The 20,796-nt window shown below is 30.3% G+C and overlaps 1 protein-coding gene across 4 annotated transcripts in view; it reads left to right on the forward strand.

The window, feature by feature from the left end:
• LOC143079461 (uncharacterized) overlaps positions 1-14,152 on the forward strand; it is a 73,181-nt gene extending 59,029 nt beyond the window's left edge. For all 4 annotated transcript variants that reach the window (XM_076254806.1, XM_076254808.1, XM_076254807.1 and 1 more), the window contains 5 exons: positions 613-784; positions 4,561-4,651; positions 5,896-6,000; positions 7,258-7,432; positions 8,187-14,152. In XM_076254806.1, coding sequence (XP_076110921.1) covers positions 613-784; positions 4,561-4,651; positions 5,896-6,000; positions 7,258-7,432; positions 8,187-8,450 — 807 coding nt within the window. In that variant the 3' untranslated portion in view covers positions 8,451-14,152. The remainder of the gene's footprint in view (positions 1-612; positions 785-4,560; positions 4,652-5,895; positions 6,001-7,257; positions 7,433-8,186) is intronic.
• Positions 14,153-20,796: the final 6,644 nt, after the last annotated feature.

Here is a 20,796-nt window from a genome sequence, read left to right on the forward strand (position 1 = left end):
CCCCTATTTTTTTTTGGCTTTTTTAATTCCTCAAGAAATCCTCTATCAATATATACTAGTTTTATGGAAAGTTATGTATTTTGAAACTGAGGAGCAAACATCCTTAATTACTGTTGCAAACGTATTGTTTTAAAATAAATTAACATAAACAAAGGCACAACATCATTGCATGGTTTTATATTTGATAGAGTATTTGATATTGAAATCATTTCATGTTAAATTTCCACAACAACATTGAAGAATTTCTAATCTGCCTTATGAATATTTACAGATTAGAATGCTTAAGTTTTTTGCCAACCTAATATGAAACTAACAAATCATTAACGATTTAATAGCCATTCTGAATCATATTTTCATTTCCATTGATTCTAGATTACAGTTAGAATAAAAATCTTGAATCTTATTAAATTTGGAACGATAGATGGTATTCAGTTGTAGAATAAGAGATGACATGAAAATAGATTCAACATCAGTCCAACATAATTCAATAAGAAGCTTGAGGAAAAAAAAATCATGTTTAAATTTCCATTGTTTTAGATGAGAGAATAGAAATTCTGACTCTTAATAAATCTTTAAGAACTTATTTTAGACTTTTGTTATGTGTATTTGTAGCTCCCTAATGATACCATCATACAGATATGGCAGGGTGATATGGGAGATGTACAGAGGGCAATAGATATGGGATATAATGTGGTGTATTCTACATGTTGGTACCTAGATCTCATAGAATATGGAGTAAAGTGGCCCAAATATTACAACTGTGACCCAGTTGATACTTCATTTGGTAGGTAGAATAAAATGTTTTGTGTATTGCTACTATAGAATCAAGGCAGTTTGTAGGCAATTTTCATTTAGTGCTGATACCCTCTTAGAATATTTTTTATGACTGACAATAAAATGTCAAATCTTTTTTGCTTACAATATATAGAATATTGTTCTGTTCTTAAAAAAAACAATTGTTAAAGTGTCACTATTTTCTTCCTTATGTACTTTTGATACACCTTATCTCTATTTGTCCACCATTACTCAACATCTCAAAGGTGTCCGTAAAATTTGGATGTAATATTAGAAAGTTTCTGACAAATCAATAGAAAATTTATTGTTGTATGGCATTAATAGTTCAAGAGGGGCAGATTCTCAGTTCAAGCATCACAGATTTCCAAATAGCAATAAGGTGTATTCATGAATTTTTGTGGGATACCAATTCTTGTTGATTTTTGTGGGGTATATGTGAAACATAGATTGAATTATCAACATAGTACAAATACTCGATAAGCATAACTGCAGATTTTGTCAAAACAATGAAAATCAAATTGCCAGGAAATTATATTATTCCCTCAGTTCATGAAAATTTGGTACCCATTGAAATAAATGAATCCCAATAAGATTACAAACAAATGGTAATAAAGAATTTTTCAAACCATAAGACAAGCTGTTAAAAAATAAATAAAAAAAATACTGATCACTGAGGAAAATTCTAAGATGGTTTTGAATATTTCTGGTTTGAGGGTATATATATGGCTTTATTTCAGACGAGTTTGAATCAGGTAACTCCTAGTGGCAATAACATGTTATCTTGCTTATGTTCTTTGTATGCTTTGTTCTTTATTATGTTGTATTCTGTTATTTTGTTATATCTTTAATACCCAATATGTATAACACAATTTCTCTTTTAGAAACACATTTTTTTTAATCGGATATATGATTGAAAGTATATAAACTGTATGACAGTTGTTTCAATTTTAAGAAAAAGATATATTGTCTAACTTTTAATAATACCATGTTCATAGTATTAAGTATTATGCAATGATGTGATACTTTAAAGGAAAATATGTGACACCACATGGACTTTATTGTTTTGAATCAAATTTCTTAAGTCTTTTTTTTTCACTCCCAAATGCTTTAGTATGTTTGAAAGAATTCCATATTTGTAAAAAAAAAAAAAAAAAAAAACTGTCACCTTATAATATGTCATTGAAAAGAGAAGGTATATTTTGGGACTTACTTAGCCAACTGCTAATTAATACAAGAAATAAAAAAAAATGGTAATAGATGATTCAAATAGTATATGTTTAAATAAGAAAGAAGTGCGAGTATGGAGGTATATAGATACAACATTTATTTCAAGAAATTTTTCAAATAAATTTTATTTTAGGGCCAGATTCGAATCATACCTTCTCTTTTGTTAAAACTCCTATACCTATTAGTCCTGCACACCCACTCCCAACAAAGATTAAGTTCGGAGCATATTCAAGTCTCAACACTGTTATATACAATGATAATGCATAAACTATATGCATAATGAAGATTTAATATTCAAGGAATCCTTTGTTATTTGCACTATATAAAAACCCTGAATTGAGTATACGTAAGATTGGTCTATCACAATAATATTGAATTATTGTCAAAATGAATAAAATGAATTGTGAGTTTGAAATTTTTGAATCAGCAAACAGCCAAAAAGGACATCTTTAGGTTAACATGTGGTCTTGATGAAATAGTGTCTATTGCTAGACAAAAGATTTAAAGATAAATAGTAATGTGGCTATCTCATGGACTCAAATGCCAAAATAAGAAAATAATAGAGCATACACGTCTAGCATCAGAATACATTGTTCTATTTCAAATCAGCACATATCCATTGTATACGTGAAATCAAAGTGTAATAACACTTGAAAGTTCGTTGAAAACATGCAAAATATATGTTATTGTGGAAGTTATGTTTTTTTCCCCTGAAAATAAAGACTTGTGATTTTTCTGAAGAATATAATATTTTGAATTATTTCCAGAAATTACTTTGATATATAAGTGTTCTCTTGGGATTTGAAAACCCTGGTTCTTATTTCTAAAATTATACAATTATGGGAAGATTTAGAAAAATTCTTGGTAGAATTGCTTTAAATGATATTTACTTTGGTTTCATTATAATTTGTTGGATACCAATTTTCATTGATTTTCTGGATAAACATGAACCACAAATTTTTAAATGTTCAACAAAGAATAATTTTTTTATATAAACTTGTATGTAAACTTTTGTGCAAAACAATGCAATCAAGTATTCACTAAAAAACAAGTTTTCCATAATCCACAAAAATTGGTACCAATGAAAATATATAATGAATCAACAGAAATCGTGCACTTCTCATATATATGATTCATTTGCTTTATTTTTTTTATTTCCCATAAGCCTAATATGAACTCTACCATTTCTTCACATGGGGAAGTGTATAAGTGCGACATCTGGCTATACTTCCATTTGAACCTGCCCTTTGCCTATGTATATCGTATATTCAATCAATTAGGGTGGTTCAAATGGAAGTGTGTCTAAATAACATTTCTTGATTTGTTTCATTGATTTATAAGGCTTCCTATAGCAAAACTTGGACTTCAGTAGTAACCTTTTCAATTAATTTTATTGGTACATGTTACCTGAATTTGTTTAAAATAGAATAAGGATATATAGTTTCAACGCACATTTGATAAAGATATTGACAGTTTTGCATAATGTCATCATAAAAAATTGTGAAAGGGTAATTTTCACAGGAGCAAGATAACTAGGAAACCAATTCATTGAATTAGTTTGTACTGAACTTCCTTTTGATGTTTTGATTTTTATGCCCCACCTACGATAGTAGAGGGGCATTATGTTTTCTGGTCTGTGCCTCTGTTCGTCCGTCTGTCCGTCCGTCCGTCAGGTTAAAGTTTTTGGTCGAGGTAGTTTTTGATGAAGCTGAAGTCCAATCAACTTGAAACTTAATACACATGTTCCCCATGATATGATCTTTCTAATTTTAATGCCAAATTATAGTTTTGACCCCAAATTCATGGTCCACTGAACATAGAAAATGATAGTGCAAAGTTCAGGTTTAAGTTTTTGGTCAAGGTAGTTTTTGATGAAGTTAAAGTTACATCAACTTGAAACTTAGTACACATGTTCCCTATGATATGATCTTTCTAATTTTAATTCCAAATTAAAGTTTTGACCCCAATTTCACGGTCCACTGAACATAGAAAATGATAGTGGGAGTGGGGCATCTGTGTACTATGGACACATTCTTGTTTAACAGATATTTCACAAGTAACAAAGCTCATTTATTTATCATAACATTGATGTTCATACATAAGTGATAAATAGAATGATATCCCCCATTTAATATATATATATGTCTGCCCTGTTATTTTCACAGAATTTACCTCGTGTTTAGAACAGGGCAGATATGAAAAAAGACTGGTAATGATATAAAAATATGAAACTGAAAAAGAATCTTTTATGTATACCTGCCGACTTTGAAAAAAAAATCTTTAACTTGAGATTTTAGACACAAGAGGATTTAGAGCATTTTTACACATGCTTAAAGTATATTTAAAAAGACACTATGATTTGTAAGGAGTATATATTTTTAGCATTTAAAAAGTCAAGCCAACTCCTCCCACGGGAAATATCTCCATAAATCGGGATAGTTGTCAGGTCTGTGTATGCCAAATTGGTTCTCTCTTAATTTCTTCTGTCAAGTCACAACAGTCATTTTCCAAAAGTATAATTATTTACATATTTTACAGGATATCAAATTAATGAGAAGAAAGTATTAGGAGGAGAGGCCTGTATCTGGGCAGAATATCTTGATAATGAAAACTTGATGACAACTTTATGGTAGGTTTCTGGCTTCTAACATTTACATTGTTTACTGTGGATTTAATGATATGAGTGAATTACTTGTTTTAAAGACTAAATAGAGTTAAATAAACATTTACTGTGTTATGTTCAGTTAATTGGATCATGTAAAAGAAGATGTGGTATAATTGCCAATGAGACAACTCTTCACAAGAGACCAAATGAATCAGAAATTAATAACTATAGGTCACTGTACAGCCTTCAAGAAAGAGCAATGTCAATACAGCGTAGTCAGCTATAAAAGGCCCCGAAATGACAAATTTAAACAATTCAAATAAGAAAACTAGCTGCCAAATTTTAAAATACACATTAAATGAACCAAAAATAAATATGTAACACAGCAATAAACGACAGCCACTGAATTATAGGCCCCTGAATTGGGACAGGGAAATTCATACAGAATGTGGTGGGGTTAAATATGTTAGTTGGATCCCAACCCTTTACCTTACCTGAGATGCTGGTGTTACAGTACAACATAAAAACGAATTTACAATTATAAAAATCAGTTCAGGGTTCTCACTAAGGATTTTTGAAGGCGAGTCCAGGGACTCGTCATTTTAGGTCATGGTGAGTCCAACAGTAAGAAGAAGATATTTATCGCAATATAATGAAATATTTTAGTCTCCATTGCCTAACAAAGCAATGAAATGACATTCAATTCAGATAACTTTTAAACTTTTACTATAAAATGAGTATATTTGTGTTTAACTGTGTTCAGTTTATGCAAAATATTTCAATCTTGATGCATCTGTGAACTCGCCAGTTTTGAAAATGGTGAGTCCAGACAGATTTTGATGAGTCCAGGACTTATGGACTCGCCTTAGCGAGAACCCTGCTGAGTTGAAAAAGACCTTTTTAGTCATAATTGAACAAATACAGTTCTTTTGTAAATGGAAATTGTAGAGAGCCCCCAATATTTTGCAAAGAACACATAAGTATTATATTTAAATGTCACTCAAATATGTGTAACTTTTCAGCAATTACATTATCAGTAAATGAAATGAATTGTGAAATTAGATAAAGTTCATAGTTGGAAATAGAAAAAGAAAGATAGTTTTTATAATAGCGTTTAAATATTTTATAAAATTATATTAATGAAACAGTTTGATTGTTTTGCCCAAATATTAGTTAAAGGTATAAATTTCGATTGCCAGACAAAGCCCTAAAGGAATTCTGACATTAAAAAAATGAGAATAATTTCAAGTTGATTTTTCTCTATTTAGGCCAAGAGCATCAGCACCTGCAGAAAGATTGTGGAGTAATAAAGAAGTCCGCGATGTAGAGGCTGCAGGAAAACGACTGACTGAACATAGATGTAGAATGTTAAGGTAGGTCTATTAATAATTCTGACTGCAAGACCCTCATGAGAAGTCAAGGTCGTTATTAGTATTTTGTCAAGATTGAACTTGAGGAAACTGCAGAAAACATGTTAAAAGAGGGAAGAAAGATACCAAAGGGACAGTCAAACTCATAAATCCAAAACAAACTGACAACGCCATGGCTAAAAATGAAAAAGACAAACAAACAACAGCACACATGACACAACATAGAAAACTAAAGAATAAACAACACGAATATAATATAGGTATAAAATTACATTGTAGAATGTTTGATTTTACATCAATTGTTCTGGATTTGAGATATTATATAAATGAGGATATTCACATGAGAGTGTAAACATAACAAACAATGATGTTGAACCACTTTGACATTCACACTTATAACAGGAAACCTGAACTTCAACACAATAGCAACTAGACAAAACAAATATGATCATATAAATGACCTTTAAATCATTTGTTTTTACAATTAATAGATCAATCATGAGAATTGATGACTGTTAATTTTACTTGTGTCATTTTCAACGCCCTAGCGTTAAGTTTTCTAATCAGGTCAATTTCAAGATAAGTACTACTGACAGGTCGTTCATACTTTGTATGTAAGTCATCAGCATTATGACGGGGTCATATTTTATCATGACATTCACTTTAAAATTCAAACTTCAATTAGAATCTAAGCTTTAATAGTATTTTTATGCCCCTGCTGTAACAGAGCAGCCATTAAGTGTTACCCATGTTTGTTCTGTCAGTTGTGTACATCCATCCCAAAAATTGATTTTCATTCTTAAATTTTAGTCTGCCTCCACCAAATGTTATCAAACCTATACATAATTGTGATCACCACAAAACACAGAACAAGTTTGGAATTGGGTGGCATCACTTTTAACGTTCATGAATTATGCCTCTTAATAAACATAAAGAAAGCTGACCTTTTGTTTACATTCTCAATTCTCTTATCCTTCTTGAGTTATGTCCCTTATAAATAGAAAATTGTTTAGTTTTTTTTTTTCGTTCTCTAACCTAAATGTTTTAAAAGTGGTGGTTTTAGTTTTGAATTGTAATGTAGAGTTACAGTGTTATTATGTTTGAATTGTAATGAGAGTTACAGTGTTATTATGTTTGAATTGAAATGTAGAGTTACAGTGTTATGTATTTGGGCCAATGTATTTATATTGTATGATTCTCTGTAGACTTGTATTTAGTTTTTAGAGAATAAAGTATCTATCTATTATGTTTTAATTTCAGTCGAGGTCTACAGGTTGGGATGATAAGTGGACCAGATTATTGTTTACGTAGAGGCCGTAGACATGACCGTGATGGTGAACGGAATTGTACTGGAGGTAGATGCTATCGTGATGTAATTCAGTACGAGAAGATTAATGTCCACGTACAACAGAGAGGGAAGGGTGATTGTAATCAGGTTTGTGTCTTTACCAGTGCTTGTAGTCAAATTTGAAAATCTGAAAATATTGTATTCTATGGATTCATTTATTTTCGTCGTTACCAATTTTCGTGGATGAAGGAAAACTTGTATATCCGTGGATATTTAATTTCATGGTTTTGCCCAGGTCTGCATACAAGCCTATAAAAAAAATTCATTCGTTGTACATCGAATTTCATGGTTGTCCTGTACCCACGATATCCATAAAAAATAAGAATCCAACGAATAATTATTAATTCATAGTATATTAATACTATGATTTTATAACAGATGTTCATGTTACTTGATTAGCTTACATTCCAATCAAATGTCAGATCAAATTAGTATAAAAGATTGAAAGGTTTAATGAAAGTACTGTTGTTTTTCTGATGAATTGAAAGATGTAATACATTCCTATTTCATCAAACTATTTAAGTCAATTAGGACCATTTTCTGTATCCGGTTGGTTCTAAACATATGATTTGAACTGATATAAGTCTGGTAACACTATGAGAATGCGAAGACAACATAGTTTATATGGATGATTCCTGATTATGTATTTAAATAGCATCAAACAGATTTATCTAAATGACATATTACTTATACTTACGTGACCTCTTTGATGAATCTGTTCATGTTAAGTTTTTTTTTTTTTTAAATTGTTGCAAAATGCTTTTGAATTTTTTAAGCTTAGATATTTTATAAAGGTAAAATGGTTTTGAAAAAGCATTGTATAACAATCTTTCTATTGTAGATGATGGCCAGCAGTGGTTCTATGATGTCCACAGTTCTAATTGTTATAGTGGTGTTAATGTTCTTCATTGCAAGTCTAAAAGTGTCGGGAGCTAAAGTAGTACAAGTGAAAATGTGTAGAAATAAGACAATTTTAATAGCATTTCTAGGACTTCTTGTTGTATATTTTATGTGTTATACATCCCTATGGATATCTGTTATGGAGATCAAGGGATCATTTGAAAAGAGAGTCAAATCTTCTTACCCAGAATCGAAATACAGCTGAAATTATTAATGTACCACAATAGATATATAAGTCATCTTTCACATCACAGGGTGTTACAGGCATACTAACATAGTCAAAGATTTAAAAATATTAAGCTATGAATTCTTTAAATGGATTGATTCAGAATTCAGATCTACCAAGTGTAAACCAACTTGTATTTATAAGCAATGTATTTTTATGGACTTTCTTGAGTAGAAAAAGAAAAATGAACAGGAATACAAAAAGTTGTAAATAAGTTAAAACTGAATCTTCTCTTGTTTGAATGCTTAAATAAAAATACAAAATAACAAATTCAAGTCACCATCTAAATCCATGTAAGGAGCTGAACTTGAAAATAAGTTGGTTTACGGTACATGTAGTTCAATTTTTGTGTTTTAGTAAAAAATGTGTGTGTCAGCTATATAGTTTGAATGTGATTTGGTGTTTTCTTTTTGTAGTTATTGTATCTTCTTTTTTTTTTTATTAGATTCTTTTTTTTGTGTCAATACAGATTGTCTGAATCAATCTTTAAAAGGGAAGACATGGTATAATATTTTTTTTTCATTATTAAGAGTTTACAGGGGTGCAAACATTTATGCCATCCCAAAATTACAAAGTTTTTTTAAATATCAGTTTTTTCAGATAGTCTTTTTAATTATTCAGTGTAGCTAGCTGTATTAATACATATATATATATGTACATCAACAGATGCAGTTTTAGACATTATAGTAAAATTAGATCTTGCATCAATTCAACATTATTAAATTAAGAATCTCAAAGAGAAAGAAAATAGATAAACATAGAAAAAAACTGCAAGATTGTGCTTTGATTTGCGATTGTTTTCTGAATAAAATATTTTATTATGGTAAATGTCTAACAAAATTAACCCTAAGATATAAGACACATAAATTACTAAATGATAGAATTGAGAATGGAAATGGGGAATGTGTCAATGAGTCAGCAACCCAACCAAAAAGCAGAAACACCCAAACATTTAAAAATAATTGTGAAAGTGATTTAATATTTGATTGGGTAACATGAGCTTTTAGTTGTTTGGTTAGCAGAGAGAAACAAACCTTGCTTCAGCATTGATAAGCATTTGCAATAAGTATAATAAGCTAGTCATTTCTCCAATTTTTTGTTGACACAAGTTGATAAAAAGGTCTTAAAAATTTGCAGTATGTATTTAACTGGGCTCATTTTAGTGATATATTTATAATTGATATAATATTTCTGTTAAAAGTGACATGCTTCCAAGTCCTCTACGTGAAAGGTTGTCCTGCTATAATATGATAATATATTGTTATTTTGTATAATCTAAGTATTTTGATTTGTTCAGAAAAAGTCACATGTGCAACAGTATTTTCAAAGATAGACTCAAAATGTCAATTTAAAAGTGATATTGCAATTTTTGAATGATTAAAATTTAAAAACCTCAATAATTTGTGAGGCAATTGTTATAGCCAATCAAATGAATTTTCTGTTCTGATTTTGGCGTACTGGCAATAATAAAATAACAATTATAGTCTTATTTTCAAGTCAATACTACGATTTACCTATTTTAAGAGGTATATTGACCTCAGACTTTGTCTTTGGTGGATATAGTTCTTTCAGGTTGATATTTGTCCTTGTATTGACTTCATAGAAAGGCTATAGTTCTTTAATGATATCTAGAACTAGTGATAATTCAATATTTTATGTTAATCAATGTATAATTTGTTTTCAACATGTCCGTGTTAGAACATGCATTTGAATAATTTTTAACCAAGAGTATGCATGTGGTTAGTAGGTTTTAACTTAATAAAACATGTAGGTAAGGGATACATATTTTCTAAGAAGTGTTTCTTTTCGCAATGCATAATCTGTACATAGCTTTGAACAGTTGAATGCAATATATATAAGTGCAAAGAAATTCAGTGAATTTATTAAGCAGATTAAATTTGAAAATTCTATGAATTTTTATCTGTAAATATAATTGTGAATATTGTATATATAAGTTTTGATTATAAATTATTGGTATGTTGATTTATGCTTTGTGCTTCCACCGATGTTTTATTTAACACCATTTGCCTGTTGTGTTTGATCAATTATTTGCATGAATTTTGTACATAGATTAGAAATAGATTTTTATTTTTTTAATGAAGAAAATATTTGAGGAACTGTTTGAGTTGGCATCAACAAACTAACATAGTAAAAAAAATACAAATTAAAATTAAATTTTAAATTGATACATGTAAAATTTAGAACTATTCATTTTATATGAATGGAGTATCTGATGTTGATGAATTTATAACACCTTTTATTCAAGAGCTTGAATTATTAGAAATGGTATTCTATAGAGGACTTTTAAATTCAAGTTTTTTCTTGTATATTCCTATGTCACATAATGTTATTACTTCATGATTATAATGTTTTGTTAGATTAAGATGTCAATGTGGATTGACCACGGGTCAACTGGTGTAGTCATTTATAAAAAACTTGAGATTGGGGATTTATTTTGAAATATCTGACAATATTTCTTATGAACAACAGTTTGAATCCTAGGTATTTTCAGCAAACCAAACAGATCTTCTTAATGTTTGAATCAATGGAAACTTTCTAGCAAGATAATTGTTATGATTTTTATCATAAGAATAGTCACTCTGCAATTAATGTTATAATTTTGTTATAAGAAACCTTTTTTTTTTTAATTTTAGTATTTTTGCTATTTTTGGTATTTGGCTGTTTGTGTTTGTGTTGAGCTGTTTCCAACTTTTTGTAAAGATTACATGCTTTTATTTCTGCACTTGTATATTGTCACCAGTCATTTCAAAACCTGTAGATTTTTTTTAGTGAACAGTAAAAACATTCCACCATTTCAACATTTTTGATTAGTTTTTATTCAAAGAAATATTTTGATTAACAGTACTGGTAACAAAATTATTCTGTAGGTTACCTGTCTAGAATTATAAATTCAGGAGTCTAGCTAAAGTCAGTAATATGAAAATAGTAATTCATAAGAAAACTTGAATTAAATGTTAGGAACAATTTATTTTCACCTAATTATGTATGTAATGTAGTTGAATGCCTATGTAAATGGATGGTGATGTAGCATGTGTATTTGGGGAAAAATTGAATAAAAACTGCCAAAAATATTTATGGTGCAGTATTAATAATTAATTATTTAAGCATCAGATTTTATGATAATTGATGAAAATTCTCTTCTGTAAGTTATGGTCCTTTGTATTAAATTAACATATGAAGTTCATATCATGAAATAATTGTAAGTGAATTTTATTGTACTCTTTAAGAAATGTGATGTACTATTTTTAAAGAACCTTTACAGCCTTCAAGTCAGTCTCTTGTAAAAGATGTAATGACTTTAGGTCACTTTTGTTAGAAGTTCCCTTATTTGAAGAGATGCATAAGTATGGTTTTATGATTATATGCAAGGAAAAAAATGGAAGGCAGATTGAAAAGTAGCCAAAAATCCTATTGTTTAAAAAACATGACTCGCAAATAATTTTATGATTTTCTTATGTTTAAAAATAAATGACATCTTTTAATAATTATCATTCATTCATCATCTTTGTATTGTTTCATAGCAAAACAATGTTTTGTCAGTTTGTTATATTTGTTATAATTTTTTGAGTCGAAAACAATTAAATAAAACCAAAATAATGACAAGTTGATTAGTTTTTGTTGTTCAGTAAAGGAGACAACTATTATGGTTCAGTAGAAACTTCATTTAAAAGGATGTACGCTACTCTGTTAAATAATAACAAGCTTTTTAAAAGACTGTTTTAAATTGATAGTATGTGAATAAAGAAACTGAAAAAGCAGAAAAAAAAGGAGGGTCCATGTGCTTGTTTTCCAGATACAATCCATTGGAAATTTGGCGAGAAATAATTTTCTCTAGACTTTTCTTTCACTTAACGATGGCACCTTTTTTGTTGTAAAAACTATGAAAAAATAACAAGGATTTCATAACATTTTGAAATATGGCTTTTTAAACAATATGTAATAAAATATGAAAAGAAAAGTAGGGGTAAGTGGGCAAATTTTTTTAATGTTAATACATTGATAAAACCAGAGGATTCCGGAAATTTGGCAAAAAATCACAAAAATTGGGAGCGAACATCCTTAAGCATTGTTTTAAATATAATTAAACAAACTTATCATGTACTTAAATTCATTTCCATTTTCTTGTGTTCAATGTATGTTGTATTGTTAGATCAGTATTACATGTGCTTCAGGCTTTTAATCTGTATTATAGGGTTTTATATTAAAACACTAAATGAAGGAACTCGGTTGTGGTGACTGGTAGAAAAAACCCAAATCAAAATAGATCTAGTCTTCACAAAGAGTGGCAGCCCAGGCTGGTTAAATTGCTCTCAGGCCTGTAAAAATCAGACCTACCATGCCTACAGGCCAACAGAATCTAACTAAAAATTTTCAAAAATTGAGCTGCGGGCCTGTAGATTTAGCATTTCACCGTAAAGACTGGATCTTCACCTCACTGATAATTTTTTTTTTTACATTTACTAACACATAAATTGCAACATTATATTTTTTAAGATAATTATCATGTCAGCACTTAATAGAGTTAGGTTTTTATGTCGAGTTAAAGGTATCAGAAATAGATATACTGTAAAAAAAAAAAAAAGGAACATTGTACATTATCCACCAGATTGAACCCTGAAAGAATTTTTTATCTTCTCTCACAGCCTGGAATACAAAAAAATAGATACCTGATAAAATTGAATTAAGAGGCAAAATTCTGAAATTTTAACACCATAAAAATTGCTATATCTTCTGAGTGAAGAAGATTCAGTCTAAGAAAATTTCCAAATAGTGTTGTGATTACCTTTATTTGAAAGTTACACCTCGTTGATAAGGTTTTTTTTTGTCATTTTCTTCAGCACAATACATAGTTATTGCTTTTCTTGTGCTAGATTTCATGTTTCGGGTAAAATTGGCAGCCATATATTTATTACATTACCAAAAACTTGTTTTGACTTGCTCAGTGTGAAGAGTGCTTTGTTTGTTTCATTATTGAAGGCTTTACTGAAGCAGCTGTACATGGTTAGTGACTTGAGTGTCTTGTTTGTCTATTGCTGTAAAGTAGCTTTGGTTTAATTTATGAAATGCTATCTTGAAATACAGTAAAAATTTGAATGCTCATAGAAACTGACAAGAGCAATTAAAGTCAAATTATATGTGTAGTTACAATGATCTTTTCTTTGTTCACAAGTTTTACTGTGTTCTTCAAAACTTTTATTAATTAAGAATTTGAACTGAAGGACTATTTTACAGCTGTCCCAAGTTTAATATGAGGTACTGAATTTTTCAGGTAAAACAATTTCCTTAATAAATTTGTGATCATTGCTAATTCATTATAAGAAATTGATTTACATGAGAAAAAAAATCTAACCTGATATATCAAAGCAATAAAAAATGTCAAGTATTACTGTATGCTGTTCTTATGACATTTAGTATAATTGATTTCCATATATGATTTTAATTGAATTTGTAATGGTAAGGATAGCACTACTAATTCAATCTTGTAACTATTAATGATAAACTAAAAACTGTCTGATAATTTGTCTAATCAATGTACTTAACATGAAATAGTAACTACACTTTTACATGTGAATTTTGTTTTTTTTTGTCTGATTTTTCCTGTTTTATAATCTGTTCATTATTTGTATTTCTTTGAGATCAATAAAGTGTACATAATTGTTGGTCTGATTTTTTTTTAATTATCTGTAGGCAGACTGAACTGTGGTTTGTCTGCTTGTTTGGCTCTCGTATTGCTTTAATATCACCATTATTGCTCCTTCCAATTTGATTTAAAATTTGTTGTACCATAGAAAGATAAAATGCTACTTTCCTGGTGATTATGTTTTCTGAATAGGTTCAGAATCAAGATTTCTGAATAGGCTCATCAACCCAGTCATTCTTCAATGCAACATATAAAGCATCATCAACATGATAAACTCCGTCAATCTTCAGTGACATACTTTAGATAATAAGTTTTCTTATAAGATATGTTATTTTAGTATTTATGCTTTGCCATTGTTTGTGATAGAAGAGGGACGAAAGATATCAGAGGGATAGTCATAGATAGAAAATAAACTGACAACACCATGGCTAAAAATAAAAAGACAAACTGTCCCTTCAGCCATGTTAATTTTAAACAACAAGGTTTAGATTAATGTTGCATTATAATTCTTGCATTTTAATTCCTGTTGTTCATCTATTTAGTATTAGGGTATGCTTATGTGCAATGTTTAAATGTGAACCATCCTGATTCAAGTGTGTGTATTGAAAACCTTTACTTAACAGCAATATTTAGTAAATTGTTGCTTTAGTGTCGGTTATTTTTGTTCAAGCACATTCTGAAGCTCCACCCTTTAACCATGTTTTAATGCAGTTATCTAACCAAAATTCTATGAAGTTCTAAGTCAAACTTAAAATGTATCTGGGTTTCTATGTCGCTGAAATTGGAGTAGAAGGCACAAAACATACCGTCAGACACATTTTATTTTCATATTAAACCATGCAAAGTGAAACAGATCCTATATATTTATCATTGTCCATCTGACACTATAAACCTGATTGTGTTATTTTCAGTATTCAGGTTCTTGCCTTTTAACAGAGAAGCCACACATACAGTGTAACAATGTATAGGCCTGATATATTTGATGAGTTTTAACACCCACTGGGTTTAGGTAATCTATAGCCCAGAGACTAACATGAAATATAATTGATATAGTGACTTACTATAAATTTTCTGCTTATGAAATATCTTCGAAACGCAAAGATTTCCCACCTCCAGTCATAAATCTAGCCGTTTTTTGACATCACGCTTTTTTATTCAACATTTCAGTTTTTCATTCTGGTAGTCATTTATGTGTCTTATATATTACCACTGTTATTTCAACTGATCGGGCGGAGCTTACGTTTTAATTTGCATAAGGACAGTCTATTTTAAGATGTGTGTGATGAGGATGATTGCTGTTATAATTATTACTGATTTCTAATATCCTATCAGTGTCATCAAAGGAATTTACAAAATAATTACTGGACACTTCATTGATGAGTTTATTCTAAAACACCTATTTATAGATGGACTGGTTTATTATAAGGGAACCTGTGAAACTCCGCCCAGTCAAGTGAAATAAATCGAGTAATAGCTACAACTCGCGTGTGACCTAACACATTTTAAGCCTGGTATCTTTTATAAATGTTTAAACACTTGCTACTGGATATGATCTTGAAATTGTTTGGTAAGATGTACACTTTTATGTCAATCTTCATGACACACTCCATTTAGAGTAAATGCAATTCCGATTTTTGTTTCTACAATTTGTTTGCAGTAATAACAAACTTTAATGTCTCTAACGTGTACTACATATGCATCTAATCACTGATTTGAATCATGCCTTTATTACAGTTGACGTGGGAATAACTGAAATTAACAGAATATCAGGTCTTTACTATTCGTTCAAAATGAAGGGAAGTATGGCTAAGAGAACAAAAGAAGAAGATATTGGATGATTGCCAATGAGACAACTCTCCACAAGAAACCAAATGACGCAGACATTAACAGCTATAGGTCACCATACGACCTTTAACAACAAGGAAGCCAACAGCCTAATGTATCAAAAAATTATTATTCTACTGATTTGTTCTTTATTTGTCTTTGCCCGTACGTTTTTTCCTCGGAGGAGTCAGGTGAAGTGGTTGGTTTGGTCTTTGTACTGACATTTTATTTTATTAAGTCCTGTTAACCTTTTATGCAGTATTAATGTATAAATATTATAAAGAATATCATGTGTTTTGAGAATAAAAATTGACAGAAGTACATTTGAGTGTTTATTTCTCGTTGTTGTGTAAACCTTAAATGATTAAATGTTTGTTGGTATTAACATAAGCTTATAAAAAAAACAATGAAGAAAGAAAGATACATAATATGCCGAAAACTATGAGTTTAAGTCTTATACATTCAAACATATAATTCTATAATATTCTATACAGCAGCCTTGCGGCATTTTACAACAAAAACAACATGAGCGGAAAAATAATGCTAAGTTATCAATTTCTCCCATTCTTAGTAGCAATATTCCAACTAACTCTATATTAAGACTTTTGAAAACGTCACCAATGTCTGAGCAGAAAATTGATGAACCAGTGGTATGACAAAGAACGTCTCGTCCCCCCCCCCCCCCCAAAAAAAAGCAACGGAAGATACTCGATAAATGTTCCGTATCAACATTACAAATTATAAACGATGGTCTTTAAGTATAGATTATGTGTACTGACGTTGTTTATCATATTAATAACGTGTTAAAGATTATCTGATTTGTCTTTTTGAATATTACTTTTACCGCTTAGTATATTTTTGGTGATATTCAATTGACGTGACTCTGTTCTTAACATCCCGCCATTGTGCTATGGTAAATTTTTGTATCCTTGTCTTACATTTTTGTTAATGCGCTCTGTCTCTATGCCTCTTTTATTTTTCTTTGTTACATATGACGTGGCTCTGTACTTATACATCCCGTCATTGTGTTATTGTGCTAGCATGGTAAAATTTCATAATCTTGATTTTTTTTCTTTTTGCTAAAGTGCTTTGTCTATATGCCTTTTTGTGTTTCTTTGTTACATATGACGTTGCTCTGTACTTGTACATACCGTCATTGTGTTATTGTAACTTTTAATACTCTTGTCTTTCATTTTTGCTTTACATTTTTGTGGTTCTTCTCTGTTACGTACTTGTTTGTTTTTATACTGATTGCAGATTATAACAAAATATTGACTGCTGTACCATAATTTTTGAAATTTTTCCCTATTGTGTCTGATTGTTTTATTCACACATCGTTGTCAATATAATGGAATTTGATGATATTGCCATAAAAGTAAGATGTTTAGATAGCTAAGAAACAAGGTTTTACATAAGAAAATTCCTGTACCAAGTCAGGAATATGATAGTTGTTATTCATTGATTTGATGTGTTTAAGCTTTTAACTTTGCTATTTGATTAGAGACTTTCCGTTTTGAATTTTCATCTGAGTTCAGTATTTTTGTGTTTTTACTTCTGACTAAAGACTTCTTTTTGGTTAACTTACGTCTTCTGTATGCATCTCGTTCTCAGTCCTTATGATTTAGATTTTTTCCCCATACATTTTAATTTATTTTAATTCATGATTCTTATGATATACATTTTGTTTTTTTTTCAAAACAGCCCTAGACATGCATTAGGCCTATGTATTGTTAACATCATGTTTATTTTTTTCGGAATAGTACCTTAGTATAGTTCACTACGTTTCATATCATTTTGGGTCTCTTATTTAAAAAATCATTTCTTACAGGTAAGCCCTGGAAATCAATCAGTTTGCCCGGCATGTTTTCCAAAGCGAGGTTCAAAGGGGTTACATTGAGTCACTAGGTATCAAGTGAAAGAAAATAAGGCATTGATATCGTAGCTAGTCTGTTTCCCAAAATCATAGTTTCGCCTATATATACAATTGTTGTACATTGATCACATAGTGAACTACTATAACATTTCATCTATTGAAGCTATGATACAAATGTCCTCTGAGTAATTACTATCAGATTGCCAGATGAGTAACTCGTGCTCCGTGGAATCTCTATTTACAGTTTTCTCGTGGAATAATGAATTTTGACTGGCTAGTTTATTTCCTAAACTACGACTGGATAATGAAAAGAAAGAAATACATTGACAAGCATCAAAGTTAAATGAATGACCAATCATGCAATCAATTCAACTTCTATTTATTATGAAACAAAGTATACAAACAAAACAATATAAAATCGAATAACTTACATTAAAATATTCGTATGAATTATTGCACAAGCACCAGAAAAGTATGTCCGTTTTAAACCTCATGACAGTAACATTCTAAAGATTTTTCCTTAGAACATGTTTTCTCATATAGTCTGGTTTTGCAGCCGCATGTTCTATAATCTGATTTTCTCTGCATATAAGAAGGGATTTCAACCTTTTTGCCTAAAGTTCTAGGTTAGTTGTTTCTCCAAAGACTGTAAAATGATACCAGCTGGCTTCCTGAAACTCCGGTATTTGTTAGACTACTAGTTGATGAACAAGTACATTTGCATTCTTTTAAATCAGCTTCGCTGCACAGAATGTTTTCAGATGCTACTTTTCTAAGACTAAAACTATCAATAGTTTGTTTTGAACTATCCGATTTCCGTCGATAGGTGTCAGCGGATTTAGGTCTGCGGTCATTACTTTTGCGTTGTCCTTGGATTGTTAGATAGCCAGAACTTACTGATGAGGTTGAAGTCCTTGATTCCGGCCGTGACCTAAATGGTTCTTCACTGCAAAAGTCTTCAACAGAAATTGTTGGCGTCAGATGAGATCCGTTTCCATACCTCGGGCTGTGAAGCCCTGTATCACTGGCATGTTTTGTTGATGCAGAGATAGCAATTTGTCCTTTTCCCATGTTTAACTCCATTCGTTAAAATCAAATATGAGTTAAAGATTGAATTTGAAGGGTTTTTATATTAAATGACCGATCCATTAATTAAACTGTATAAGTCATTGATGACTTCATCGTATTGAAGGTCTTTTAAATTTGTTACAGGACAATAGACAGAGGTCGTATCAATACTAGCTACTGCATTATGTTACAATGTTGAATAAATACCGTCGTTTTGTGAATTAGATTTTTAAAAGCATACCACTTTGCTATAGTAAAGATAGATATAACACACAGACTGAGTAAACAGATTACCAACTAATAACTTCTGATTGACTATGTATTTAACTATGAACTTTTAAATTCGCCAGCTCCCGCTTATTTCGGTCTACATTCCTATTATTGTCGCAGGTAATTGGGTATGTGTTGCGTATATGGCCAAGTATATTCTTATGACATTTTATATTCACGTGAATTTATGTAGAGGTTTAGGGGATAAAAAGGGGGCGGGAAACAAAACTAATTCGGTGACTTTTAGTAAATAATGTATCCTAAAGCAGAACATATGATCGTAACAACACATCATTGGAAATTGTTAAAATAAAACATATTTTTCTCCATTTGGACATCACATCATGCGAATTTCAACCATATTTTACTAATCATAACCAGTCCCTGTTGTTTAGCAGTTTAGACAGGAGATAAAATTGAGAAAAGAAATGGGGAATGTGTCAAAGCGACAACTTTAGCTGAGACACTCCTGGTGTTTGTGTTGTTTGTGTCACTTTAGTTTTTCTAAAGGCTATTGTTTGTCTATTTTTATTTTTTTATCTTATTGTTTCATATTGTGCACTTGATTTCTTCTAATCTGTTTTTCTAATTGTATTTTGAAAGGTTTATTTTGTTTGAATAACTCACAAAAGTAATATTTAAAGACTAATTGGTTTTCATTCATTAAATCCTAAATATGTAAATCTAGAATTAACTCACTCCACTATTTTCGAAATATGTTGATACTTTGATGGCGGGAGGACAATAATAGATGAATAGGAAAAGGAGAGTGTGTGTACATGTTTATCTCACGAGGAGCGACTGAATGGAATACAATTTAAGGTTTCTTTCAAACGTGGCTGAACTACAATGGAAACAAAAAAATCGTTTCATAAATGAGAAATTCCAAATGCCACGACATATGCTAGGAAAACAGAGATATTAATGTGGTTGCTACACACATTATTCAAGACAAATACTGTCTCTGAAAATAAAGAAAACAATAAATTGCAGATTACATGGACAAAGTAAAATAACAAAACTACCGAACTCCGAGAAAAATTCTAAACGGAAAGTCCCTAATCAAATGGCAAAATCAAAACCTAGACACGTAAAACGAATAGATAACAACTGTCATATTCCTGACTTGGTACAGGCATTTTCATATTTAAAAAATGGTGGATTAAACCTTGTTTTATAGGTAGCGAAACCCCACACTTGACAGTCGCATACGATTCGAAATCAAGACAAAAACACAACAACAGGAATATTAGATATAAAGATAAACAGACAACTTCATAAAACATAAGATAATATTACTGCTTTTGAGTGTGCGTGATTATATCGATATACTGATGTCAACATAGAATCTATAACTGCACTTAATAAAATGCTAAAAATTGGCCATTTCATCTATTTTTAAATATGGATATTACAGCTATTTATATATCAATTCTTTAAAGATGTCATAATAGCTCTGTATGAGTGAACACATTGTCAAGGTTTATCAAATGTAGATGATCAAGTACCTAATTTAAAATTAGCTAATACGATAACCATAAGCATTTACCAAAAGACCTTTGGCAAAATTACTTACGGTCAAAATGGAGGACATAGTATCTGGAGTAAGACTAAAATTATTTAACTTT

The sequence above is a fragment of the Mytilus galloprovincialis genome, chromosome 6, assembly GCF_965363235.1.
Source record: "Mytilus galloprovincialis chromosome 6, xbMytGall1.hap1.1, whole genome shotgun sequence".
Taxonomy (NCBI): domain Eukaryota; kingdom Metazoa; phylum Mollusca; class Bivalvia; order Mytilida; family Mytilidae; genus Mytilus; species Mytilus galloprovincialis.